Below are 13,667 nucleotides of genomic sequence, written 5' to 3'. Positions count from 1 at the left end.
TAGGGAGTTTAAATTCGTCACGCTTCTTGGTCTTGGGCCCAAACCCCTTCAAAAATTTTGAAAAATGATATTTTCAAATTTTAACCCCCCCCAAATCTCGAATTTCCCCTCTATGTTATTATATCGGAGAATGCCATTGAAAGTGGTCAAATTCGTGTGCTCATCTGAACCGTTTAGAAACGTGCTAGAGACTTGAAGCTTTGTAGTATTTTTTTATCGGATCTTACATTAACGGTGAAATTTGCAAAAGTCCTTTTTTCAAATTCTAACCCCCTCAAAAATCTAAAATGGCTGACACCTGAAAACGAATAAAACACGTTTTTTTAAATGGCTATAGCTCTAAAACGGTTAGAGCTATAAAAGACTTAAAAGAATTTAAATGATCAGGAATTAAATTTTCTACAAAACACTTTCAGGAGTTTTTCGAAAATCACACTCCTTCACATTCAAAAAAACGCCCTACTTTCAAAAATTGGTAAATTTCTTTCAAATTTAATATGATTTTCGCTATTTTTGTCTACCTAAGAATTTTGTTTTGCAAATATTATTTATTCTTTATATTTAACTTAGTTTACATTAAAGTCTACTCATTAAATGTTTTTCGTAACTTTACTCCTTGACCCCCAAAACTTAGGTTTCATGTCAAAATTTTAAAGGTTTTTACCACTTTTACAAGCCCCATGTTATTCTTACGAAGAATAACTATGAAATTTAAAGACTTTGGTATGCTCATCTGATTCGTTTAGAAACGTGCTAGAGACTTGAAATTTGGTAGTATTGTGGTATAGGATCCTAAATAATTAACGGTGAAATTCCCAAAAGTCCCATTTTAAAATTTTAACCCGACCAAAAATCCAAAATGGTGGTTGTCTAAAAAAACACATTTTTTTAAACGTCTACCAATAACTCAAAAAGGGTAAGAGCTAGAAAAGATTTGAAAGAATGTTAAAAGAATGATTTGATCAGGAATTAAATTTTCTACAAAACACTGCAAGAAGTTTTCCGAAAATCACACCCCTTCACCCCTGAAAAACGCCCTACTTTCAAAAATTGGTAAATTTTGTTAGATTTATTTTTATGAATTTCACTACTTTTTACTAGATAATAATTTTAAAACTTGAGAGGAATTTACCAAATTTTGAAAGTAGGGCGTTTTTTGAAGCTGAAGGAGTGCGATTTTCGGAAAACGCTGAACAGGGTTTTGTAGAAAATTTAATTCCTGCTCATGAAAATTCTTTCAAATCTTTTCTAGCTCTTACCGTTTTTGAGCTATAGCCCTTTGAAAAAAAACGTGTTTTGTCGTTTTCAGAGGTCCACCATTTTGGATTTTTGGGGGGGTTAAAATTTGAAAATGGGACTTTTGCAAATTTCCCCTTTAATTTAAGATACCACACTACGTTACTACCAAATTTCATGTCTCTAGCTCGTTTCTAAACCGTTCAGATGAGCTCACTAAATTTGGCCACTTTAATGTTATTCCCCATAAGAATAACATGGGGGGAAAATTAAAGATTACGGGGGGTTAAAATTTGAAATTTTTGGAATTGTATGGATGGTTTGGGCACTAGACCTACAACCACCGAAAATTACAAGTATGTAGCTCATCTAGAAGTGGTCTAGAATTTGTATACCTGAGTAACAATTGCAGCTGTATAGTATTTAGATGTCAAAATTAACGCTCATTTTTCTGTATAGTAGTATTATTAAAAAAAAACACACTTTTACCCTCCCTGTGGCAGCAAACCCAAGTAGGCCTACTCGTTAAACTAATTATAAGGAATAAATGTAATGTCATATTTTTAAGAAGACATTTTAGCGTAAATCCAATCAGGCAACAAGGATTGTGTGTTGCAATCAATTTTTGCTATACAGGATGAATAACTTAACTGTGCTACCATTGGTATCTCAGAAACTATTAGATTTAGATATAACATTCAATGGGGAACTTCAACTAGTTTTTAATGATATTAAAAAATATGAATTCCAATGGGCGCGTTCTGGGAACATGTACCGGTGCACCGGTGCAGATTAACCGGTGACTTACTCGCCGGTACCGCCCCGGGGCAAGAGTCTTGCTTGGTATCCCAGAACTGTTAGTCACCGGTTTACGGTCAACATCGGATTATAATTTATTTATTTATTTATTTATTTATACGGTATTTACACATCCACCTACTATTTGCTTTATAATATTTAAATCAAACAAACAGACTTGCCCTCACGGAACAAATTATTTGAAAATTATTCTTTTATTACTAATATAACCCCCTCATTGAACAAATTATTCACTCATTACGTAACATCACCTATAAAACTGATGAACATTATTTGATGGACCCGCCATCTTGCCGTAGCTAGCTGCATGCTGTTGTCCGAGAAACTGACCAATCAGAGGCCGCCGGTGTATTATCATAGATTAAACATACATGTTTAATCTATGGTATTATGCACCGTACAATTTCTGCTGTCATAAATCTTGCACCGGTGGAGGAAAAATAGGAAATAGCTGTCTGCTAGGTTAACTCACCGGTCTCCCAGAACGAAACATTTTTTGCCCTGGTGCGGCACCGGTGCACCGGTAAATGTTCCCAGAACGCGCTCAATGTTTCAAAAATGGCCGCCATTTTCCAATATGGCAGCTAACTTTAAAATTTCTTACGGAACACCCTGTACTATATTGTTTTAGATTCTAGAAACAATTTTAAGACTTTTTTACTTTTGGTATTTTCTCTCTAAACCTACTCGTTTAGGGGCTACAGCGTGTAAAACTTTGAAAAAACTAATAAGTTTATAACCACACAGCAAGTGAATTTTTCAAAGTTTAACATGCTGTAGCTCCTAAACGAGCAGGGCCGAACTTACCTAGGGGCGGACGGGGCGAGCGCCCGGGGCCCCCGGGCCTAGGGGGGCCCCGAAAGGGGCCCCTTGCACAGTAGTTTTTATTAATATCTTCGAAAATTAATCAGACACTTACCGAATGGCCTTCTTTTTTAACAGCTTTATTGTCGTTATCCTATATTTAAGGTCATTGTTAGGTGAGTTTTAAGGTATTACTAGGACCAAAATTCTTGACTCTAAGGGACTTTTCCTCAGGTTTGCACTGGGCCCCGCGCTTAGACCTAGTTTACACGAGCATAGCTGCTAGGCTGTGACGGACCAGTTTGAGTTTCAATGAAGCTGTTCACACAAACGTACGGCCGCGGCGATCGAGTTGAAGGGGGCCCCTTCACTTGGGGCAAAAAATACAATAAATAATATGAAAACTCTTGTCCTAACGTAGAACGTAACTTGTACAATTGTGTTGGGCTATACTTATATATTAAATGGAGATTCAATGGAGTTCTAATACTTTTGAAAATAAAAACATTGCTCTGTTTATGTTTTATTAGATGTTATTCTTTTACCTCTAAGTATATGCCAATCACGATTTTAAGGGGCAGAAGTATTATATTAACCTTTCAATTAAAAGGTTTTGTAAAATAGTAATTAAGTTATACGTCGAAATTTGTATCTTCAATTTAGTCATTAAGAGTCAAAATCATACAGTGCCAGTAGGATAAAAAAATCTATATAGACATTTTATGACAACTATAGGGTCGTCTGATGTTAAAAAAAATTACATTATTTGGGAGCGGGCGAGCGTTGTCGACTGAAATCGTAAAAAAACAACAAGCAGCTGCAACAATAAATGATAATGAGCTAATAAGGGATCCTGTCTAGTCCTGTCTGTCTCACGCACGCGCATAAACATACATACAATGCCTTATCGCCTATCCAAAACCATTTAAATCACTTTACTCCCAGTGTGTTTTTGGTTGACATTGTCGTACTTTTGTGTTGTATTTTATTAATAATTCTGCAAACACTACAAAGAACAAATTAATGTTGTATTGAATGTTATGTTTGTGTTGTATTAATCTGAGATATTGAATACATTTAAACATCTTTCAGTTACTCATATAAATGGTTAGCTTGTGCTTGTGCTTGTGATTGGTTATTAGACTTGTATTGTAACATTTTACTCGTCAAGAAAAAACTCAAACTCGTTAAAGTTCTTAATGGTACTTTTCATGCTAGTACTTTAACATATTATACAAACGAGAATTCCATACCAAAACCATTATGAAAATAAACATAAGTCATAGTTTATGGTTTTATAGTTTTAGTGCAGTCAAGAAATGTAGGAAAAGGGGGTTTTAATTGCCATGCCAACGTGACCAACGTATCCGAGTGGGAAGTGACATGTATTTATAGGGAAAATAACTATGTTCTAAACCTTATAATGATTAATCTATAAAAAGTAAACTTTAAAATTGTTTTGACTTGTATCTTATAAACTTAGTAAAAGGTTTGTTAGTAAAATTATAGTAAGTTATAAAATATATTAAAGCTTTAAAAGTGTATGCATTATCTCTGACTTACATCACGTGTTTAAATATAACTTACTCCATTTATTAATGTTAGTTATTTTTTATTTGTGTTTTCATTCAAGCACCAAATAGAATGTGTATTACAGTAAAAAAATTAAATTAAACCTTTTACAAGTAGGCTACGTGTTATTTTATTTTTATTTTATCTATAGTTTTCATTATTTGTTGCAAAGGATATTACATTTTAATGTATTGCAAAAAAATTTGTAAGGTACCTGCTAGGTATATTAAAATTTTATAAATACAATTACAACAAGAACAAATCATAACAGAACACCGTACATTGTAGCTATTTTCAGACTTAAAATATTACATAAAATTAGTTTATGCAAAATACAGCATACTATTCTAACAGGTTTACATATTAATTCACCTTGAAATTGCCTATTTAAAATTAGTGTGCATGCAATATGCGTTACATTGTGTACCGTATTTGTTCTCGTATAATCATACTGGGGGCCCCATCGGCAAATTCGCCCGGGGCCTCTGAAGTCCTAAGTCCGGCCCTGTAAACGAGAAGGTTTAGAGAGAAAATGGCGGCCATTTTTGAAACATTGGAATTCATATTTTTTTATGCCATTGAAGTTCCCCGTTTAATGTTCTCTCTAAATCTAATGGTTTCTGAGATACCAATGGTGGCACAGATAAGTTGTTCACCCTGTATACTATAACAGAGGTCAACACCATGAAATACATATAAAACACTGTCAGAATATAATGTTTAATCAACGCTCTCGGTCTGCCTGCCTATAAGCAAAGGTTTTCCCTCCACTAAGATATTTGATTTCCGGCCGATGCGCAGGCGCTGCAGCAGTCTCTCATGCTTGCTCACGCTCCTCCTTTCCTTCCTGCCCTGCCTGAGTTCTGCTGGTTGGTTCTGGTTCTGACTTGACTGATGCCTGCCTCTGTATGCGTTGTTATCTTCTTATCAAAAGTGAGTTTTATATTAGTTTTTGTTAATATACTACTTATTACTTTAGATACTAGTAGATAGATCTCTGTCTCATCATAACTGAGTAGACAGTAAAGCATAGTAAGTTAGTTCATTCTTGATGGGAATTTATTAAAATATGCATGCCAGTACTGATGTATCCCTTTAACTTATCAGTTATGCTCATGGGTTCCATGCCTTATCAACTAACTCGCCTTGTGATAAGTAGGGGGGCATAGCCTACTTCCTCTTAAAAGTTGGTGCTGTAAGGTAAGTGTGGTACCGTATATTAAGCTTTCTTTAACCTTAGAAGCTAACTTAAACCGGTTCTGTGTGAATAAGTGAGTTAACCAAACACAAACATCGTACACAAAAAATAGCCTAACTTAAGACATTGTATGATCCTCGGCCCTGAGAAATGTTTGTAACAGGCTCGTCCACCTCCAGAGTTTGGGGTAGCGGATTTTTATCCCCCTGGAATCTTACCCCCTGCGCAAAACTGACGTCACACACTAGGGGGTAAAATTCCGGCTGCAAACTTTTGAGTTGCACAACACAGTTCGATGGATTAAAGGTGGAATTTAAATATATAAAAGGCAAAGCCCTAACTGACTCACTCACTCATCTAATTCTCCCACTTCCCATTTACCTAGGAGGCTGAAATTCGGTACACCGATTCTTTGGGCATTAAATAGGAAAACTAGGTAGTTTTTATTCTGATCGGGCTTTCGGGCTCCGCCCCAGTGGCTCTGGAGTTTCCCATATTAACCTTATGATTTTTCATATTTAAAAGGAATTAATGAATCTTAACAGCTGTTTCAATTAAACAAGTTGGTTCTGTTCTATGATGTTCAATAGCATTAAAGTTACAAGGATTACCAACAGGGTGCAGCACTATAATTTTTTTTAAATTTATGGCATCAGCTAATTTGCAACCAAAAGGTGAGTGAGCGTAGCGAACGAACTTCAACCTGGAGGCGAGTTAGCGTCGTGAACGAGCTAACCTGAAGGCAAGTGAGCGCAGCAAATGAGCTCCAACCTAAAGGTGTGAGTGAGCGTAGTGAACGAACTTCAACCACGACGTGATTGAGCCATGCGAATACTTATGAAGTTAAACGGGGCAAAGCCCACGGGTACAGCTAGAATTCTGGCCGCGAACTTATGAGTTGCACAACATCAGTTCGATGGATTAAAGGTGGAATTAAATGTATATTTGCACGGTTGTCAATTTAATCAGAACACATCAAATTATAAAACCTAGAGTTTACGGGCCGGAATTTTACCCCCTTCAAGAGGTCAGCTCAAAATACGGCCCAGATTTTTACCCCCGGATTTTTACTCCAGGAATTTTACCCCCTGGCTAGATATAGAAATAAGTGAGAATAATTAATTTTATTCTTTCAGTTTTAATTTAATGGTAAACAACTTGTAGCTTATCTTAATATATTTGTAACCTTAACTAATTTAATCAATCAGGGTTTGAATTTTAATATTCGAGTTTCGGGATTAAATTTTTCGGGCCAACTGTTGGTCATTATGTATAATATAAACATTTGGGTTTCCTTGCAGTAGTCAACACAAAAGTAGTCGACTACTTTGTACTGGATGCCTACAACTACATTTTACAACAGGTTTTTCAATGACCTCTCTCAGTGCAAACCATAAATAGTTCATGGTTTGTGGCTGAAGAAACAAAAAGGCGTATATTGTGTTATTGTACAACAGAAACGAAATAAATTTTTTTCCACTGTGGTATAATAAATCGTTAAAGAAATGTTCACCCAATTAAACTTATCATTTAAATTGTATAAGTTACTCAGTTTATTATACATAATTACATATTAATCAACAGTTGGCCCCAAACCCAAATCTCTAATATCAAAATTAAACAGCGAAACTTTTTTACTTGGTTGAGATTACAATTAAATTAAGATAGACTACTTAATAATAAAATGTTTATTATTAAATTAAATCTGAAAGAAGAAAATTAATCATTATCAATACAATTTCTATATCTAGCCAGGGGGTAAAAATCCAGGTTGTACATCTACAGTTGTCTAAACGCTAGTTATATGGACAGGGGTTAAAATTTAGGTTTTTATTGCTAATCTAATTTATCACGCTCTATTTTCATTAGACTTCCAAATCCGTGGGGGTAAAATTACGGCCGCGAACAAACTTTGGAGCGCTCAGGTTACTAAGTCATAGTGACATCAGCTTTGCCCAGGGGGTAAAATTCCGGCGACCACTGAGTTTATATTGTAGAACATAAAACAGTGTGAACCTAAACTATCCATTCTTAATGGAATTTTGTTAAACCCCTGGATCATTTCATGCCAAATCAACAAAGTAGGTAGGTCACTCAATCTCACCATCTTGGATTTTGATGATATCATTTTAGCCTATGATATGCTAATATTATTTTGTATGGCTGCACTTTAGTTAACCACATTCATGATTAAAACTATCAATATATCGATTGTTTCATTTGATCATTCAATCCATTATTTTATCGATTTTAACTTACTTTTTATTTTTTTATTGTTTCCTTTTTTGATAGGTACCCAAGTAGCAAAAAAATTAGAAAAAATTGTTTTGATATCAATTTTAAACTTATATTAAAACTATTATTATTGTTGAATTGTTATTATTATTGTAAAATTATTATTATTATTGAGCTGTTTAGTCGTTCAGTACCTACAAACTGATTTTATCTCCACTATAAAACAATTTTCTGTTTTCAGGTGTTTTTTGTTAAGAAAATGAGACACAAGCTTAGTGACAGAAATAAAACAACAAAATGGCAGAGTTGGTGAGTTTATCTATACTATTATATAAAAATCTAATGGTGTCAATTATGTGGTTGGTTTATTTAATCTAAAAAATTATTAAAGATCATTTATTCAAAAACTATGTCAATGATTATAGAAATAAAAAAAAATATTCTAAAAGCATTGCTGCATCAACTCAACTCAGGCTCTACTTTCAATTTTTAAGGTGTCTTTAGTGTTATAAAAATAATATTACGGTATTGATATATTTTCATGGAAACAATAAGAAAATTACAATGTATAGATGTTTTATATGAATTTGGAGTCTACTTTAAATAAATTCAAACTGCTTAACATGTGTTAGATTAACTTAACATAACTTTCACATCACATTGTTTTTTATATATATGTATATTTAGGTAAATTTAGTTATTTTGTTTTGCTAAACCTATGCTTAAATTAAGCTAAAGAATATCATCAATAACTAAATTGTATATCGTTGATTTAAATACTCTTATTTTATCTTAACATAGATTTCAGTTCACATTTACTTTATTTGATAAATTTATTACTTGTGTTTTGTCACATCAGTGATTAAATTAAACCAAGGAAAATCCTATACTCAAATACGAGCAATGTTTGCTTGTATGTATGTATGCTTGCTTGCTTGTACCAAGATCTCGAAAACGGCTCCGACGATTTTCTTCAAATGTTGTAAATAGTTTATTTCTGGCCTAAAAACGAGTTTACTGCAGTTAGAACTACCAACAAAAATCTAATTACGTAGAAAAATGAAACTGAAAATCAAATTTTTTTAACATTAGTCTTATGGGTTGCTAGGTAACCATGTTGGCTGAATTAAATAACAAGGAAAAAGTAAACAAAAGACTTGAAGTTGTAGCATATGTTCATAATAAGCCAACTACCCACAGTATACTAGCAAATTATAAATACAGTACAAAGGGAAAAAAATCACTTGGTAATATTTAGCAAAGATTATACTGAAGATTATACGATACATTGTAGCATAGACTAACCAACACAAGTAGACTTCTCACCCCATTGTAAATTTTGAAGCACGTTTTTCGTGTCTAGTTCATGTACGTGACACAAAGGCGCTAGTGTCGACGAAACATTGTTTCTATTATTTTAGGGTTAATTTCTTGATTTGTGCTTTACTGTTTGGTTATATAACTAGGGGACAAGTTATTGTTTATGATTAGATCGTATTATTTGGTTAAACGAGGTTTTAAATGGCTGTAATAACGGGAAACAAATTGTAAACAAAACACGACCTCTACATAAACCGTACATGAACTAACAATAAAATTGTCTTCAGCTGTTCCATAAGGATGAAAAATCTACTAAGGGAGTATGTTTTATCTATGATTGTAGTCAAGGGTAGTAGTGCGAAGTCTGGGATCTGTTTATGACGATTAGATTAAGGTATCTGCAATCCTAAAATGCTATGGGAAGGGAAGGAATCAGGTCCGCGACGTAGGAAGTGGTGAAGGAAGTAGTAAAGGCAATCCTAAAATGCTATGGGAAGGGAGGGAAACAGGTCCGTGACGTAGGAAGTGATAAAGGAAGTAATAAAGGCGAGCTGTCCGGAGTGTGGGAACTGTTTATGACGATTAGATTAAGGTATTTGCAATCCTAAAATGCTGTGGGAAGGGAAGAAGGGAAGGAATCAGTTCCGCGACGTAGGAACTGGTGAAGGAAGTAGTAAAGGCAATCATAAAATGCTATGGGAATAGAGGGAAAGAGGTCCGTGACATAGGAAGTGATAAAGGCAAGCAGTCCGGAGTGTGGGACTGTTTATGACAATAAGATTAGGGTATCTGCAATCCTAAAATGCTATGGGGAGGAAGGAAAACAGGTCCGCGACGTATTAAGTGGTGAAGGAAGTAGTCTAGGTAAGCTGTCCGGAGTGTGGGAACTGTTTATGACGATTAGATAAGGGTATGGACAATCCTAAAATGCTATGGGAAGAGGGGGAAAAAGGTCCGTGACGTAGGAAGTGATGAAGGAAGTAGTCAAGGCGAGTAGTCCGGAGTGTGGGTACTGTTTATGACGATTAGATTAAGGTATCTGCAATCCTAAAATGCTATGGGATATGGGAGGGAAACAGGTTCGCAACTTAGGAAGGGGCGAAAGAAGGTGAAAAGGTGAGCAGTGTGGAGTGTGGGAACTAGAAACAGTTTGTAGCAGTTAGAGTAATGTATCTGCAATACTGAAATGCTATGGGAAGAGAGGGTAACAGGTCCACGACGTAGGGGGTGGTGAAGGAAGTAGTAAAGGTGAGCAGTGTTGAGTGTGGGAATGGATAAATTTATCAGCAATGTTAAAATGCTATGGGAAGAGACTGTAGGCTGTAGGTTAAAATGGTTACGAAGCACGAATGGATACATATTTCGATACTTGCAATCGTTTACAATAGAAATTTACAACTGAGTTGACAAAAGCTGATTTTTACTCTATAGAGGCTAAAAACAATTTTTACTACCTAATGTGTAAAAATCCTACTTTAGACCCGCCACACATGCATTAGTAACCACTGTTTTTACTGCAGTATGACAAAAACAATATAGGCTAATATGAACCCTTGACGACTCCGCTCAATTTTGTGGAAGCCTCTGCGAATGCCACCTAGTTTTTTTATGTTTGCAGTGTGAAATATTGACTTGAAATAGGCCTACGTGAGCTTGAATATTACAAAATTTTACTTTATTAAAATTATTTCATTCTTTTTAGAGTGTTTGAAGTCGGTTGTTTTTTTTTTACAAAAATTAATTATCAATTATTATTAATTAATCATGATTTTTAGTGGCTGTATAATTTGTTATATATTAATTACTTAAGGTTTTTTGAAAAGCAAAATTGTTTGGACCGATCAAAAACGTCTCAGAACAATATTATTATTTTTAAACTGCTTGAGTCACCTGTTCAGGTTACATAACCAATGGTTATAAAAATGCACATTTTAATGTTTTGGTAAAACAGTTGTTGAATTGGAATTGTCAGAAATGAAACTTTTGCTCCATGGCAAGAAATAGTTTATTAATCAATATGAAGCAACTGTTTCATGAAGAACTAACTGTCTGTAGCTCAGGGACGTATTTAAGTAAATGCCGCCTCTAGGCAACGAAGTTTGCTGCCGCCCCCCCCCCCTCCACAACTTGTCAGCGCACTCCCCGACCTCACTAATATCACCCCAATGGCCAATACATGCGCTGTCAGCTGATTTTGTAGAAAAATAATCGGCAATATTGCATGCTACATCAACAAATTTAATACCTTTTTTTAGCCCTTTTAAGGGACGTTTTTTCTGCGCAGTTTTTATGCAAAACTTGATTCTGACTTGGATACACGGAATGCAATGTTTTTTTTATCCAATCAGTAATTATAATCACGTTTTACAGCGTGAAATGGCACACAAAACCGTCTGTATACAAGGGTTCTTATAACGCTTTTCATTGAACACTTTTAGTCAGATCTACTTGAGAGATGTGCTATTGGCTTTGAAATGAAACAAATATGTTTAATACCTACCACTATGACACACCTACACACAAGTATTATTTTTTACTATTAAGGTTAGATAATTTCTGCGTGAGGTTAACACAAAATATAATCCTCTTGTCTATTATTAACCTCACAAAAGTGAACATCCAACTTTCTTAAGAGTCTTCATCAGTGGTAGCCATATTGGACTTTAGTTCCATAAGAGCAATGTTAAATTTGTAACAGAATTTCTAAAAACCGTATTGTGATAAAATAATGATTGAGGTGTTAAAATTGAGGTTTAGTGGTCCTCTAGGGAGTGAAGATTTTAATTTTGCCATTTTCCCTCCACTTAATAAGTTAATGGTCATTAATTAAGCCTTCAATTAAATAATTTACTAAGAAAAGACAAAAACAAATATTTGAAATATCATTTCCCTATTCCCTAGTACTTATTATACAACTACACACCTCCTGAGTCCTGACAATTCAAACTGGGATCCTACTTGCGATAAAGACGTAGACTTTTGCTCCAGCCACTTTATCACAAGTATTCGGAGGCCGAGCTTTGCTCGGATTGAACACATTTATTCAATAAGTTAATTAGCTTCATTTAACAAATATTTTTTTATGTAATCATATATAAACATTTGAACACACCTTCATAAATACCTACAGTAATCCACATAATTTGTTACATTTCAACTTCCATGTCGATCGGGTTGTATGACAGCATTGGAGGAGCATTAGGATGATATTTTGGTGAACTTCTTTCCATTGGTTGTGAGTGTGAGTATAATTTGTTGGCGGTAAAACCACTTTCCTCTTTTTTCTAAATATATTTGTATGTTACCATTTGATGTGGAATAAACTATTTGTTCATTCATGATTTAAATTTTATTTTCAGGAAAAAATAAAAAGTTCACTGAAGAACCTCTCGTTATCTGTAAAAAAGATTGTAGAATGTCCAGTGTGTCTGGACACAATCCAAATTCCATTTAAGAAATGCAGCAGAGGCCATCGGGTTTGCAACAGCTGCTGTGAGAAGTTAAATGACTGCCCAACATGCAAAGGTCCATTTACAACAGAGAATCCTGTGTGTTTAAAAAAGGAAGCCCTTCCTCGTCAGTGCAAGTACCATGAAGATGGTTGTCAAGACATCCTGGAGCCCGGGAGTGACCACGAGGAATTTTGTGGCTTCAGACCTGCGGAGTGTAGGTAAACCGATTGTAACACTGTGACTCCTTTGATAAAACTGATGGATCACTATGAGAAAGAACATTGTAAGAAAATCTTTAAATACGGAGCAAAGTCATCTATGAAGTTTACTTTGCACAGCTTTAATCCTGAGACATACCATACTGAACATCTTCTCATATCCAAGTTTGACAAGATATTCTGGATTACCCTAACTTATAATTTAGACCGGGAACATTTTAAATTTACCTTTGAAGCAACACCAATTGGCAAGTTGAAAAATGAATATCTTTTAAGAGTTAAGATTGAAAAAAATGAGGTTTTATATGTTTCTACGTTAAATCCTTCTGTGGTAGAATGTTGTGAAAAGGGTTGGCAAAGTAACACAGATGATGAAAATCATTGCATGAAGATTCCACAAAGCGCCTTATATAAGGTTTTGCATGAAGGAAATCTTAAATATGAATTTACGTTTTTTGAACGCATAAAGTAAAATCTTCTGTGGTACATTACATTAAAACTGAAATAAAACTTGTTAAAATTGTGTTGCAATGTTTAAGTTTTGTGCATGAAGCTTTGACATTTCAGGGATTTTCCATAAGCTTGGTTGCATACCAGCTTCTTCAATCAGGATAAAACTTGAACAATCTATTATGTTATGTACTGTATTTTATTAAATTTTTAAGGTTGTGGTAATTTAAAACACATTTAAATTACAAAAGAACTCACCTTGTTTAGGCAAAAATGATAGCCCATAGGAATAGGCTATCAAACGGAATGTTGAAATGTTACAGCAAGTTTGGTTTGTTAGGTTAGTAAAACAGTTTTTATTTT

The 13,667-nt window shown here is 34.5% G+C and overlaps 1 protein-coding gene across 1 annotated transcript; it reads left to right on the top strand.

Annotated features, from left to right (window-relative positions):
• The first annotated feature begins 8,161 nt into the window (after positions 1-8,161).
• LOC128995764 (E3 ubiquitin-protein ligase Siah2-like) lies at positions 8,162-12,858 on the top strand. The gene is made up of 2 exons (XM_054420782.1): positions 8,162-8,173; positions 12,544-12,858. Exons 1-2 carry the CDS (start codon positions 8,162-8,164, stop codon positions 12,856-12,858), a joined length of 327 nt encoding a protein of 108 aa, XP_054276757.1.
• The last annotated feature ends 809 nt before the right edge of the window (positions 12,859-13,667 follow it).

Source organism: Macrosteles quadrilineatus, unplaced genomic scaffold (assembly GCF_028750875.1).
Source record: "Macrosteles quadrilineatus isolate MER2022 unplaced genomic scaffold, UCM_ALF_1.0 Scaffold_5__1_contigs__length_97177068, whole genome shotgun sequence".
Lineage (NCBI taxonomy): Eukaryota > Metazoa > Arthropoda > Insecta > Hemiptera > Cicadellidae > Macrosteles > Macrosteles quadrilineatus.
This window is presented reverse-complemented; position numbering and strand designations above follow the sequence as displayed.